The sequence below is a fragment of the Actinia tenebrosa genome, unplaced genomic scaffold, assembly GCF_029948245.1.
Source record: "Actinia tenebrosa isolate PJP-AT-01 unplaced genomic scaffold, QUT_ActTen_1.0 PGA_scaffold11__36_contigs__length_13525064, whole genome shotgun sequence".
In the NCBI taxonomy this organism is placed as follows: domain Eukaryota; kingdom Metazoa; phylum Cnidaria; class Anthozoa; order Actiniaria; family Actiniidae; genus Actinia; species Actinia tenebrosa.
The window spans coordinates 4,789,491-4,804,933 of NW_028292571.1; the positions used below are offsets into that span (position 1 = coordinate 4,789,491).

Below are 15,443 nucleotides of genomic sequence, written 5' to 3' on the forward strand. Positions count from 1 at the left end.
TATTGCAATGATATATGTATCAAGTGTTCCGTCGTAGACCAAAGTGGCGACATACGTGACATAGTAGAATTATTTTGATTTATGATTTCGCACTTGGCCAACAAAACACGAAATACAAAGGGTCTAGCTATTAATAGTCGAGTACTTCGTCAAGATCCTAGCCTTCTTGAAAGTGTTCTTCAGTACATATATCTTTATTATGATTTGTTTGAGTTGTGAAAGAAATGATGGGTTTTCTCACGCGATAACTCAACTTAGCTCCGAAAAAATGTATGTTATGAAAGGTGCGCTTATTAAATAACCGTTTCTTAGAAAGATGTATAGAAAGTTGAGGCAGTTTGTTTGCGTTTTTTCATTGGTGTATTTACAATAACCTGACTAACTTGTAATCTAGAAATGCATGGAAGATTGGATGGGATTGTTTTAGCCGCGAAAGAAAGTAGGGAAGGTCGTGGATTCGATTCCCATCTGAATCATATTTCTGATTTCTTTCGTTTTAGTATCGCTTAACACCATTTATTTTTACAGTAAAACATGCTAAGATATTTTAGTCTTTTGAGAAGAGAGGAGAGGAGAGGAGAGGAGAAGAAAAGAAAGGAAAGGAAAGAACAGAACAGAAGAAAAGAAACGAGACAAGAAGAGAAAGGAATAAATTAGTATAGAAGATAGGCAGAGGAGAAAAAAAGAGCACTGCAAAGCAAAAACAGAAAGAAAAGTGGAGAGAGGAGACAAAAGCAGAAGAGAGCGTCAGAAGGAGAGAAGAGGGATGAAAGATATAACAAATGCTTAAAAACGATTTACCATTCATTAAATATAAATCCTACGCGAACTATAAATAAAGAATATAAACACGATAATGTAAAGAGGAAGCTCTTTCGCCTCCGCACAACCGCAACTCGTTACTGATCATTTCAGTCTTGAAAGGCATTTTCCTGTTTGATTGACTCTTGCTTTCATTCGTTATTAACAACAGCTATTTGGCTGATGGCAGTTGGCGCTGATTGAGGAAATTATGTTGCTTACTATTGGCAGCTTCTTTCAATGCTAACTAAAGGACCGTTCATTATCATTTCCAGGGGCATAGCCTGGATTTTCCGAAGAGGGATCCAATATCAAAAAGCCGCTATTTTGTTTTGAACCCTCGAAACGCCAAACCCAAAATTGCCCCCAATGCCAACGCCCCGAAGTTATGGGTTTGGGAGAGGGGAAGGGGCTAGATGTGCATGCTGAGTTTTAAAGCAACATCGTTTTTTGCAAGCCCCACCTTTATAAATGTAATATTTTTTGTGCCCCTTCCCAATTGAAAAATATAGAATATAATCAATATATACAATTTAAAAAAATGACCCCGTTTCTTAACAAGCCCCCTAAATTTTGACTGGAAAAATTGAGACCCCTCTCAATTTTCACACAGCACCTCAACCTATAGAACAGAACATGCTGACAGCATAATGACACCCGTATCGAAACATTATACTGTTGTTAGATCCGGTAATCCAACTAGATGAATCCGCATATCTCAAGTCGACCAATAGGATATGATTACTGTTATTACGTAGCAGTACTTAAGGCGCGTCTAACTACCACGAGGCCTCTTTCCTATTATTCTCGCAGTCGAGCAAGTTCACTGTAAAGTTATCCCACCTCCACCCCTACGGCCTACCTGTTGTATTATCGTATTTAGTTATTCTAGGTGTGGCGTGTTTATTCTCGCCCCACCTTTGCCGAAGACATAGCTTCTTTGGGTTTTGGTATTTTGTACGATTATATAGGTTTATTGATTATTAAACTTGCCACTATCGTGGCCAAAATTATTCCAAAACCAATGTCTCCTGTCTTCTCTTTCGCAAACTAGTGCGTCACGATGCAAGGCTTGGACGTTAGTTAACTTTAGTTTAAATAAATTTACAGAATGTTTCGACATAAATATTATGAACGGTCCTTAAGAAGTCAGCAACAGGATATGCCAAATATGCCCAAACTAAATATTTCTATAGACACCTTGCAGCACGTCGAAATGCAGCTCTATTTGGAGGAAATAATAATGGGTTTCCAATTCTCATGAGATTGAAATTCTTTTGTTTTGTCCTCCAAATTTAGCTGCTTTGACGTCTCATGCAAGGGGTTTATTGACCCTCAATTTTATAGAACGAGGAAAGGAAAAAATAAATAATAACTGCGAAACGCATCCTCTGTTAAGGCTTTTAGGTTATTATGATCCGTGACCGCCTTGAATTATTCAGTGTTTATTATATTGAACTTTAGTCTGAAATTAGATTAATTTTACAGGTTTAGAAAGGCCGTAGATGATTTATATGGCTCATATATCTTCACGTCCGATCCTAAGGTTTCTATTTATGCTATTTTGAGAAACGATCCATGGAGGGAGGGGGATTGGGTAGCAGGCGACCCCCCATCCCTTTGATGGTAGTTCTTTGCAATAGACCCTTTCACAGTTCCATGCGCCATCTTGAAAGGTGGCCTTGCCTTTGCATGGAAGCGAGCTGAACGGTGAGCTTGAAATGATAGAGGTATGTGAATAATTGTCCAAGGTGTTAAAAATGGTCTCTATCATTGGAAGCTCACTCTGCGTCTCGCTTTGATGCAAAGGCATGGCTACCTTTCAGGACGGCGAAGGCAACTGTAAAAGTGACTATTTAGTGCAGCAAGAAGGTTCTCCGACATGATGTAGATGTCTGTATAACACAGCGCTTCCTCAGTTCAACAAAAAGGGGGGGAAAATAATTTTTATTATTTCTGTCCACACATTACTAAAGTATGCTCATAAAGTGTGCTTTCAAGTCTTTTCGGCTGCCACCTAGACGACAAGATGGCAGGCACCGAGTAAAAAATAGATACAATAACAAGGTTTGACCTGATATGAAAGAAAAAGGTCAAACCTTTTAAGGAGTTTTTGTTGTTGAAAAAACACTGAAATTACTTCAGGCTTAAAAAAAAAAGTGAAATAGCACACCGAATCTATTAAAATCTAAATGATAGGAGAAGGTCATGAACTAGCCAGAGAATGTGATTCAAACGTCGAGCTCGAACCTAATTGAAACAATGGATAACAAGGCGGTCTTGTTTGATGCCATTAGGTTCGGCTCATGTGAAGCTCGACTTTTGACTTCACTCCAAGCTTTTTTTTTTTAAAAAAAACATCATTGTTTAAGCTGAAGAATTTTGCTCAAGTTACCAAATCAATCTCTGAACCCCGCGACCCTTTATGAAACCCGCGATGCAGATTCCATTCCTCGGATTCTCGAATTTCTTAGACTGCCAGGACTCCCTAGGCTCTAAGGTTGCTGGAAGGGAGCTGGGTTCACGCAAGACTCTAGTCAAGATCAGAAAGTCTAATTTAATAATCTATGTATGCATTACAAACATTGCTTTCTAATGAATGCGCAGATACAGATTTGGGGATTCCTGTGGAATGTGCTTGTAACTCTAATTTTTGATACCACCTCATTTTATCTTAAACTTTCTATTTAGGTACAGGACGACAGGAAAAGGGGCTGGACAATACCCCGAATTAACCTTCACAACTTGTCATCGTGATAGTTATGAGAGTTCAGTGATGAAGGGATAAAGTCACTTTATTGACAGCTAGCTAACCAGAATCAAAAGTATATTTGCATTCACAATATATGGCGCGAATGAAACGAAGCAGTAAAGAGTACAGCTAAAAAGGTAAGCATGAAAATTAATTTCTAAGTTTTGTAGATTTACCAACTGCTGGAATAGGAGGAAAATATATGAAATGGTCTGTGAGTTGTAGACAGGGGTACTCGTGAAGCTGTAATTTTTCTCGTCCCTAGGGTGCACCAAAAAATGCGGCCGTTTTCACTCGTAACATTATGATCCGGCTTTATCATAGAATTATCCATAAAATACCTATATTTCTCCTTTTCGAAAAACTGATATTTTCACGTGAAAATAGCATGTTTGACTGTTGTGATCCTTGTAAAACTCGCTACTCCGCACTACTTAGTTATTGTTACTCATTCGTTATTGTGTTACTGTTACTCTTATCAGCAACATTTTATTTCATTTGTTGGCCTGAAAATACATAAATTCAAGAGGAAATGTGACACCTCAGTTTCGCAAATTTCCTCCACCCTGATTGGCTAATATTTTCTCTCAAATTAGCTGGCAGAGAGACGAAGATTTCCATCCATATTTTTGAACTGTTTTCATGTTCTTGTCTTTAAGTTGTAGCCATAAGTCAGAAAGTTTGTACGTTTGAAGACGGGGTTTGGGGCTTGTGGGAATTCATCAATCATGACAGAGATGGAAGCTGGAAGCAGAAAACTATCTAACTATTCAGGAAACCAGAGTTCAAAAGTCAATGAAACAATTTATTTGAAGCTCGCAGCTTATTTACAGGCGGACAAATTAAAGATGTTCTTCGATAAGTGCTTGCTTACTCAGCGAAATCTTCTTATAAGAGAATGTATGTGAGCACAACAGAAGTTTGAGAAATTCTTTCCCGACTCGATTTCCACTGCAAAACCGAATTTTCTTAACCCTATCCGATAGGGGAATAATGTTCAACAAGAAATTTCTACCTGGAATACTGCTGTCTAGTATTTTGCAAACACCCCTAGTGGGTAGGGCTATGTTAAAAAACATGGCTGTGGATGGTGTACTGTTGATATCCAAATCTGCCCTCATCCTCTTCTATCCTGCACGATAGAAGAAAAGTATTTATCTACGCAGATAGCCAGAGGTCCGAAATCGTTGAAACTTTTTATTTGAAGCTCGCAGCTAATTTACAGGGGGAGAAAGTAAAGATGTTCTTCGATGAGTGCTTGCTTACTCAGCGAAATCTTCTTATAAGAGAATGTATGTGAGCACAACAGGAAGTTTGAGAAATTCTTTCGCGACTCGATTTCCACTGCAAAACCGAATTTTCTTAACCCTATCCGATAGGGGAATAATGTTCAACAAGAAAATTCCACCTGGAATACTGCTGTCTAGTATTTTGCAAACACCCCTAGTGGGTAGGGCTATGTTAAAAAACATGGCTGTGCATGGTGTACAGTTGATATCCAAATCTGCCCTCATCCTCTTCCATCCTGCACGATTGAAGAAAACTATTTATCTACGCAGATAGCCAGAGTTCCGAAATCGTTGAAACTTTTTATTTGAAGCTTGCAGCTAATTTACAGGGGGAGAAAGTAAAGATGTTCTTCGATGAGTGCTTGCTTACTCAGCGAAATCTTCTTATAAGAGAATGTATGTGAGCACAACAGGAAGTTTGAGAAATTCTTTCGCGACTCGATTTCCACTGCAAAACCGAATTTTCTTGACCCTATCCGATAGGGGAATAATGTTCAACAAGAAAATTCCACCTGGAATACTGCTGTCTAGTATTTTGCAAACACCCCTAGTGGGTAGGGCTATGTTAAAAAACATGGCTGTGCATGGTGTACAGTTGATATCCAAATCTGCCCTCATCCTCTTCTATCCTGCACGATTGAAGAAAACTATTTATCTACGCAGATAGCCAGAGGTCCGAAATCGTTGAAACTTTTTATTTGAAGCTCGCAGCTAATTTACAGGGGGAGAAAGTAAAGATGTTCTTCGATGAGTGCTTGCTTACTCAGCGAAATCTTCTTATAAGAGAATGTATGTGAGCAAAACAGGAAGTTTGAGAAATTCTTTCGCGACTCGATTTCCACTGCAAAACCGAATTTTCTTGACCGTATTCGATAGGGGAATAATGTTCAACAAGAAATTTTCACCTGGAATACTGCTGTCTAGTATTTGGCACTCACCCCTAGTGGGTAGGGGTATGTTCAAAAAGATGGTTGTGGATGGTGTACAGTTGACATTCAAATCAACACTCGTCTTCCTCTATCATGCACGATAGAAGAAAACTATTTATATGCGCAGATAGACAGAGGTCCGAAGTCGTTGAAACTTTTTACTTTAAGCTCACAGCTAATTTACAGGCGGACAAATTAAAGATGTTCTTCGATGAGTGCTTGCTTACTCAGCGAAATCTTCTTATAAGAGAATGTATGTGAGCACAACAGGAAATTTGAGAATTTCTTTTCCGACTCGATTTCCACTGCAAAACCGAATTTTCTTGACCGTATCCGATAGGGGAATAATGTTCAACAAGAAAATTCCACCTGGAATACTGCTGTCTAGTATTTTGCAAACACCCCTAGTGGGTAGGGCTATGTTAAAAAACATGGCTGTGGATGGTGTACAGTTGATATCCAAATCTGCCCTCATCCTCTTCTATCCTGCACGATAGAAGAAAAGTATTTATCTACGCAGATAGCCAGAGGTCCGAAATCGTTGAAACTTTTTATTTGAAGCTCGCAGCTAATTTACAGGCGGACAAATTAAAGATGTTCTTCGATGAGTGCTTGCTTACTCAGCGAAATCTTCTTATAAGAGAATGTATGTGAGCACAACAGGAAGTTTGAGAAATTCTTTCGCGACTCGATTTCCACTGCAAAACCGAATTTTCTTGACCCTATCCGATAGGGGAATAATGTTCAACAAGAAAATTCCACCTGGAATACTGCTGTCTAGTATTTTGCAAACACCCCTAGTGGGTAGGGCTATGTTAAAAAACATGGCTGTGCATGGTGTACAGTTGACATCTAAATCTGCCCTCATCCTCTTCCATCCTGCACGATTGAAGAAAACTATTTATTATATATTTAACTATGAAATATCTTTATTTCTCTATATCGATAAATTGATATCTTTACACGTGAAAATAACATGTTATTTTCACGTGTGAAAATAACACCATTGCGATGGCTATTCAAAAATAAACGCAAAGAATTGCCTGAAAAAGCCAAAACATACTTCATTGACAATTATATAATCAACAGAATATTACATGGACGCTTGGAGATACGCAATTTATCTTCTCGTGTTGAAAACTTCTCACTCGTTCGTTGCGCTCACTCGTGAGAGATCTTTTCAACACGAGAAGATAAATTTCGTATCTCCGCGCGCCCATGTAATATCCTCTATTTATCATAGAATTATCCATAAAATACCTATATTCTCCTTTTCGAAATACTGATATTTTCACATGTGAAAACAACATGTTATTATCAAATGTAAAAATATCGTTACCATGTGCCGATTTAAGATTTAATTTAGTTTAAGAATGCAGTTGCAGATATTTATTAACTTGTTGGACAATTACTATTTTTTATTATTTATTCTATTTATTAATATGTTAATTATTTAATCATTTTAATAATTATTTAGCGTGGTCTAAAATGCTCAGTATTGAGCGAATGACCTAACTGGTAAATGTAAATGTAAATGTTTATAAATAAGAACTTTTCATGATAATAAAAAGCTTGTTAAATTGATTTTATGGATAATTATATGATAAACAGATTATTACATGGGCGCTGGGAAATACGAAATTTATCTTCTCGTGTTGAAGATCTGAAGATAAATTTCGTATCTCCGCGAGCCCATGTATCCTCTATGTAATACACAACTAGAAGTGTAACAACCTCCTCTATCAAGAGAAAATAAACTCACTTCATCAGTTTCTCTTGCCTTTATTTAATAATATGACATTGTGAATGAATAATTTACTCAAAAACAATAAGAAACCATTTCGATTTTATGACATGTTGTACCGTGCACGTGCTGTATTTGTGCTAGACACACTTGGCTATGCAACTGACCTTTTCCAACTGGACTCAAAGACTGGACTCTCCGCGCCTGCACTCCTTCACACGCTTCAGCGGGACACCTTCTGTTGATGTAATTTCTAAAATAAATTTACTTTGGCGTCCTTTTGAGTGTTGTGATCTTCGTAAAATTCGCTACTCCGCACTCCTTCACACGCTTCAGCGGGACGCCTTCGGTCGATGTAATTTCTAAGATAAGCTTAGTTTAATGTCCTTTTGAAAGTTGTTGTCTTTGTAAAACTCACTTCTCCGTTTCACTATTCTATATTCTATTATTTTAAAAATCCAAAAAAAAAAAAAAAAAAAAAAAAAAAAAAAAAGGAAAAAAAGAGCAAAAGCGTGAGTAGGTATGATGTTTAGGTCACCCATCCAAGTTCTAACCCTCCACAGACGAGCTTGACTCAGTATCTTGAACGATAACGATTTATCCACTGAACCACGGTTCAAGGTGAATCAGCATAACAATAGCCGTGAAAACAATGCACCGAATAGACTAGACTTTTTAACGTTATTTTTTCAACCGATTCCGTGCGTGGCAGAGATGCAAGGGATTAGCCGATATGGTCTGGGGGCCGGCTGGTCTCTCCCCTGATGCTCCGGCTAGAACATTTTCTTGCGTAATTCGTACACCCAAGGGCAGAAGGATTTAATCGCCGTCAGGTCCGAAGTCCATACGACGCCTCAGCTCTGCGGATGTCTCGGGGGTATGGCAAAGTGGAGTCGATTTTTTGGAATTTATTTTGGTTGGTTTGAATCTCATAATATCCACATAAGAATTTTTCTTCTTCTTCTTTTTTTTTAATTAATCTTTTTTTTAGATTTAAATCTTCAACAATAAGTCAATCTTTTTAGTCAATAAATAATTATTCGTAGTCGGTTGCTTATAAGCCTGTATAACTTCGATCAGACGTTATCAGTCATACAAGTAATATCGATCCGCGAAATGTAGACCTATGCTTTCCTATCTTTCCTGGCAAAGTTTACTGACGAGAACATTTACTGCGCTTAGATCATCATATGCCCGCAAAGGACAGGTGGGTGGTGCCGTGAAGACTTCTGGGTACTATTGCACTATTTTGGTGATTCTGACAGAGAACATTACGATATTTGATCTTGTTGCGTCATGGCGCAAGGTCGAATTCACAAGTAGTGTGACATGCATAACGCAAAACTGTTTATTTTGTGGTCTTTAAAAGGGCAGAACCTGCTAATATTTTAGTATCATTTAGAGAACACCTTAAGGGAGAAGATCGTCTTGGACAAGTTAAACGAAATCATTCTTTTCTGTGAAACGTTCCATTATCTTTTGACTAACATTGCAGCGAGGCCTCTGTGCATGATACAGGCAACCCAGTGAAAGTCTGTAGGACGTCTCGTTTTTTTGTCTTCTCCATCTCGCGAAAAGTGCATTCTTGCACAAGAATACCCATATATGGATTTGAATGACGTGCTCATAGATTAATGCCTCATACCGGCTGGCTTATAAGCTGAGTCTGTAATTGAGGGCTTTAGAAATAATACAATTGAGCGGTAAAAGAAGATTTCTGGGATTGTAATTCAAATATATATTTGTATTATTACAGATACTCAGTCGGCAGTATTCTGGCTTCAATCGCGTGGGTTAGTAGAGCCTAAAGAAAAATACGACTTTAAGACATATACATATATACATATAAATACTACGCTGTAATAGAGCTGGTAACTTTGGCCGGCCGTTTCATTCCACTTCACTGGATTGGATTTTTAAAAAAACCTTTAGATTGAATCATTAAATCCATGAAATAGATATTAGACTAATATACTTTAGTAGACCCTAATTCCATTGTTTTCTTTCGTGTCTATTTGACTATTACATGTTGAGTAGTATTTTTTATTTCACGGGTTAAATGCCTTCACTCTAAAACTATATTTTAAGAATATGATCAGTAATGGGAGATCGTGAACTTCAGAACTGTTAGCGAAAAACAAATAACCATTTAAACACATTTTTAAACGAATTTAGAGTTCTGAAACCAAATATATTCCGGCGTCTTGTTCAGTATCACTAAGGCCTGAAAACTATTTATAAAACTCGAAGTAAAAAATAATAACTATATTATCATATTAGGGTTATAAATATTTTGACAGTAAATGATTAAGATCAACTACTAAATGTTACTAATCAAGGGAGAATGTAGTGGTTTGCGTAGGCAAGCTAAATTAGGAATTTTATCTAGAGTGCTTTTAGTCTCACTGTTGAATAGTTAGATAAATTTATCTAACTAAGATAACTATTTAGTTGACGTCACCTAAAATAGTAAAAGCGCGCCAAATAACGGTCATGCTAATCCGGGGGGTTGTTTTACCAGAGAATGAGTGAATAGACATTCATTTGTATCATCGTTTCTCCACCTGATCTCAGTAGCTGTTTACTCGTAGTTTCAAATTTAGGTGACATCAGCTAAAATAGTAAATAACTTATCTAATTTAGTTGACGTCACCACAGTGAGTCTAAACTGAGCACTCTAATATCCCTCTCTATCTCCCTATATGGCACTTGGACGGTAAAGCACGGCACAGACACACGGCGCAACGTCGCACAAAGCAAGATTAATTTAATTTGAATTTCATTTAAATTTAATCATTTTGGTACACACACATACACACACACACACACAAAACATTGATACACTACCCCTAATATAATTATACATATTCATACGGGAAAAAAACACTTAAAAATACAATTCATATAATTGTATAATAAACTTTTGCAAAGTACAAAATATCATACCTAGCTAGACTCTTGGGCTGCCTGTGTCTCGTCAAATTTTTACAATGCCTCAAAACTCTTCGACATAAGCTTGATGATGGACATGGCTAAATATCGTTTTGTTTTGTTTGTTTTATGATTTCTGGGCCGACAATAAGACAATTTTCTGGTTCAAAAGCGTAAAAACGGTTATTACTCACTTGGTAGAACACATCTATTGGTTAGAAATTGCAGTTACTTTGGGTCGGGTTTTAGTTATCGACAGGATTTGTACTGTCTTACATGACAAGCGATGAGTGTTATTCTACACCATGTTAGTCTACCTTTCTTTTGTTGAACAAAACATCTCGCATCGGTTTAACATTTACGAGTGTACATTGCGATTAAACAATGAATGTCAAATCGGACCAATCAGGTGGGCTTCGTGGATCTCATTTTGAGGTCTGTTCGTCACCTTCGTTCTTACACAATGCCATACGTTTGGATCTAAAATCTGCTTTACGAGTGATCTTTAAAGCTGGGATAAGAGAACCACAATGCATAGGTTTCCCAAATGGTGGACATCTGTATTTAAGCAAGTATCAGGGTATTTTGAATACAAGATTGTAATCTAAAACCCCGTAGAAAAATCAACGGACAACAAGAGAGTGCCTTCTTGGGTACTGTGCTAACTTTCCTTTCGCGATGTTGAGGTTTAGAAAGCTTCCTACTCTTGTAATTATATTTTACGGTCTTCAACTACATCACTGTACTGCAGGCGAAGGTAAGCTAGCTTCAACGTATACAAACATTCAAACTATAATCGTTTTCGTACTTATAATGATTTGAGTAACATTCCATTAGAGTCAATGATCACTAATGAGTTGCAGTAAAACTGAGTTACGAGGCAAGCATATAAACCAACCAACATAAGAGCCAGGAACAGCCAGGTTTAAGAAGCTTAACGACAAGTATTCGGATTCTGACTCCAGGATGCTTTTTCCGCAGTCATGTTGTTTTAACATTTTCACCGGAAACTATTGAAATGAGCCCGTGGGTTTGTACTATTAACTAGTCATTAAACGGATCACATATGCCTTTCTCTGATATATGTACCCTGCGAGCAGAGTCTCCTTTTAACTCCTCTACGGGCGAGAGAAGGAAAGGAGACTCTGCAGAAATCGTGTATTTCTTTTGTAGTGCCGTTATCCAAGAATCTGGATAATGAGATGCATAATTTCAGGTTTCATACTGGTTTAAACTGGTCTCGACGCGCGAGTCTGTATTAAAAAATATGGCCGATGACCAAAATTGAGCCCGCATCGTATCCCAAACTGTAATTTCGAAAGCGATCTATATCACGTTTTATCAAAACAAAAATCAATTTCAACCAATTACTCATCAAAGGAAATCGCTAGAAAGTTTTATGGATGCCAAAGACCCGTTTGTTTCGCTGCCGACAGGTCATGCAAAGTCACTTATTTTCCAGCTTGTAACTCCGATGATCAAACATCTTCAAGAAATCGATCCAAACACTAGTCGATACCCTAAAAATCCTCTTTTGGTGGCAATAACTCCGCTCCAGGCACTGATGAGCGACCAAATTTCCGCTTGTAAAAAAATAGTGCTTCAAACTGCTAAGCTTGATGAAATTGAAGCAGTGAAAGAAGAACACGAGATCATCTTTCACTGAGGTCATGACTCCAAAAACATGTTTTAAGCGGTAATCGTGTTTGGACAGGAACCGGAAACCATTTATAAAACGAGTGAGGTTGTGAACGAGTTAGTTTCTTAGCAACCGCTGCGCATGCTCAAATAAAATTGTACACGATTTCTGCAGAGTCTCCTTTCCTTCTCTCGCCCGTATAGGAGTTAAAAGGAGACTCTGCTCGCAGGGTATGATATATGGTTTGCCGTATGGAAAAAATGGCTTATTGTGAAAACAAATTATGCCCAGATGGAGTATTTAGGCATATTTTGTATGAGATTACTTTTCTAGTGACCCTTTAGTTCATGTGTCACGGGCTAAGAACACGTGACATTATGTAACTTGTACAAATACATCTATAGATCCTAGTCTTGTTTACATTGAATATGCTTGTTTACAAATCAGTATAATGCTTGTGTGAGAACGACACTGTTTTAGAAGATGTGGTGTGTGTAAACCTGAGTTTCAGGGCCAAGGGGAGGGGGTGTAGCGGAGAGTGCTTCTTATGCGCCGCCAGTCTCGCCGCTTCTTTCATCAGTTCGATGGTCCCGTCCCATAACACAAGTAGAGTTTTTTTTTGTGTGTGTGTGGTTCTCTTTTGTGATTCAATGATTTTCTCTTGGCTTCACAACGTTGTAGCGAATTTCAAGAAATTTATAAATAGAGAAGGGATTTACTCCGGCGAGTGCATTATGCCGTAAACGTAGTTATTAGCCATTCCGACATCAACCTCACAATGGCTAACAGGACACTCGTCTCTCCTTTCTTGAGTCTCGGGTTTCATTCCTGGACACCACAATTGACAGGTCTCTTCCTTCAATTTTTCAAGGGTTTTTCTCCTGGTTCTTCGATTTTTCTCCGATTTCCTTTTGATTTTCCTCTCCGCAAGACATAAATTCTAATTCGATCTGTAAGTTTACCCGCAGGTAGTTTCAGGGTTTAATCTGTGAGTTAGCTGTACTGGGGCCATACCCTGACTTAGATCATCCCAAAGTTTGTTTTAGGGTTCGATCTGTGAGTTAGCCGTGCCCTGACTTTGATCAACCCAGAGGGCATTTCATTTTTTAATTAATGTAAAGGTTTTAGAGGTTTAAATAATATAATAATATTTGCAATATATTTTTCAATCAGAACCCACAGGGAGCACAACCAATTGCAGTCAAACCGTTTCACATCAAGGAGAGACCGCATCTAAGTGCTGTGTTTTCCCATTTGTTTATCTTGGTGAACAACACAACAGCTGTATCAAGACCTCGGATGGTGCTGCTTGGTGTTCGAAAACCGCAAACTACGACATCGATGGAAAGAAAATAGACTGTCCCACGACTAACCCTGATGATGGCGGTGGAGGAGGTGAGCAGTCCTGCGATCGTTCTAGATCTCGCGCCGCGTTTTACCACCATCTTTGAAGCCTGATTTTTAGAACAAGCAATCGTGAACTTAAGAAGGAAATGGTGACAAAAATTCGCTCTCTGCTTGCGCACAAGCTTATACTTGTATTTCTGTTGATTCGAGAGGAGGGAGGAAAAACCAGAGTCGGAAAAACCCTCGGAGTCAGACGAAGAGAACTAACCAACTACTCATTTTACATGCGGCGACTGAGATTCGAATCCCGGACCTTATTAGATATGATCAATTTCGTTTTCACATTAGAGATCATGATCACGAGACCTATAAACTTCTCAAGAACGCTTTCATATTTCGCAAAGTATCTTTGCTAATAGCCTCGCTATGATGCACATTGTCACGACATCTCGGAAATGGGCTATTGCTTTCACGTCATCCCTAATTGACCCTTTCACAGTTCCCTGCGTCCTCTTGAATGTTAGCCGTTCTTGCTTCGATGCAGAGGCACAGCTACATTTCAGGATGGCGCAGGGAACTGTGAATGGGACCTAATACCTTTCTAACTGACAGATAGCGGCGAAGGCCAATGTCATAGTTTCCCATCAGGCATCTCATCTCTCATCGGCGGTACCATCGCGCCAGACAGACGCTGGAACCTACAGTGCCATCCATCACGTGCAGTGACGTCATTGTGGGATGACGTCAATCGGTTTACGTTGCTAGGCGACGTTAAGTGTTGTGATGCTCCTGTGGATCAGAATATATCGTACGTGTTTAACCTGTCAATGCGAATAGGTGGTGGATATGATCCTAAGTCAAGGTGGAAGGCACAGTGTCCAGATAATTACGTTATCACAGGTCAGACTTCATCTACACTAGCAATTTTATCGCTCGAATCGAGCGGCGATTTCAATGGCGATTTTATCTCAACCTCAAATCGCACGTATAATAATAGTCCGGCGATCCCAAGCGATATAATTATGGTGATTTCCGGGGACAGATTGCAGCCAAGTCGCCAACAACTCCCAGTAATTTTCACTTATGAGGTACAAGTTCAAATTTACGGCAACTTGATTTCTATCTGTCAAATAAATTGATAGAGTAAACGGGCCTTTCGAATATCCTCATATATGTTTGGGAGTTCATTAAGTGGCTGGGCAAACATTTTCCAGAAAGTGTTAAATAACACATTGCATTGTGAGTTATTCTGAGGGAGGCAACAATGCAAAAATAATGATTTAAGATTGTTTTGTGAGAAACTATTGAAACCTGAATCAGTTTTTGCAACTTTTCAAGGTCTTCACGCACAGAAAGCTGGATTGAAAAAGTGGAAAAGGTTTGGTAACCTAGACGCAGTGAAATGTAGCCTGTTACTGGAACACCGTTTGGATTACGACTCCTGTACTACCGTAGACCTACCGGACAAAACAGGGGGGACCCGAGACTCGACTGCAACATGGAGAACAGAATGCCCTTCTGAGCATTTTATCTCTGCTCTTTATAATGACCTCAAGTTTACTGGTGTCAAGAAAATCAAGTGTTGCCCTGCACGAGGTAAAATAACGGGATTTGCTTTCTTGAACGCTTGGGATCCCTGTGTGATAAACGAGGGAGGAAGACGTTGATTCTTAGTTTTGGGCCAGGCTCTTCGAAATAATGGGGGGAAAATGCTTTAAACCTCAAAAGGATCAATAGATAGTGAACTGACTAAAAGGTAGGAACGTCATATAAGTAACATTTTATTCCTAGCAGTAAATGCATTTGTTGGTATGTATTTTTGGGATACATGAAGTACCATACTTACTCGAACATGGTCGGCTAGTAATCGACCCACCACAGGTAGCCCGGCAATGAAACAATCTAGAAGACCCCAAAGCACAACACACCAGGTGATCTGAGATCGTGACGTAGAAATGACGTTTTTGCAGAACTGAGGTGTCATGAAGCCTGTGAAAGATGACCAGTGAAA

The 15,443-nt window shown here is 38.7% G+C and overlaps 1 protein-coding gene across 1 annotated transcript in view; it reads left to right on the plus strand.

Moving 5' to 3' along the window:
- The first annotated feature begins 10,296 nt into the window (after nucleotides 1-10,296).
- The window catches only part of LOC116307816 (uncharacterized), a 26,271-nt gene continuing 21,124 nt past the window's right edge, over nucleotides 10,297-15,443 (plus strand). The window contains exons 1-4 of the mRNA XM_089027340.1: nucleotides 10,297-11,203; nucleotides 13,259-13,480; nucleotides 14,045-14,332; nucleotides 14,771-15,028. Coding sequence (XP_088883466.1) covers nucleotides 11,125-11,203; nucleotides 13,259-13,480; nucleotides 14,045-14,332; nucleotides 14,771-15,028 — 847 coding nt within the window. The 5' untranslated portion in view covers nucleotides 10,297-11,124. The remainder of the gene's footprint in view (nucleotides 11,204-13,258; nucleotides 13,481-14,044; nucleotides 14,333-14,770; nucleotides 15,029-15,443) is intronic.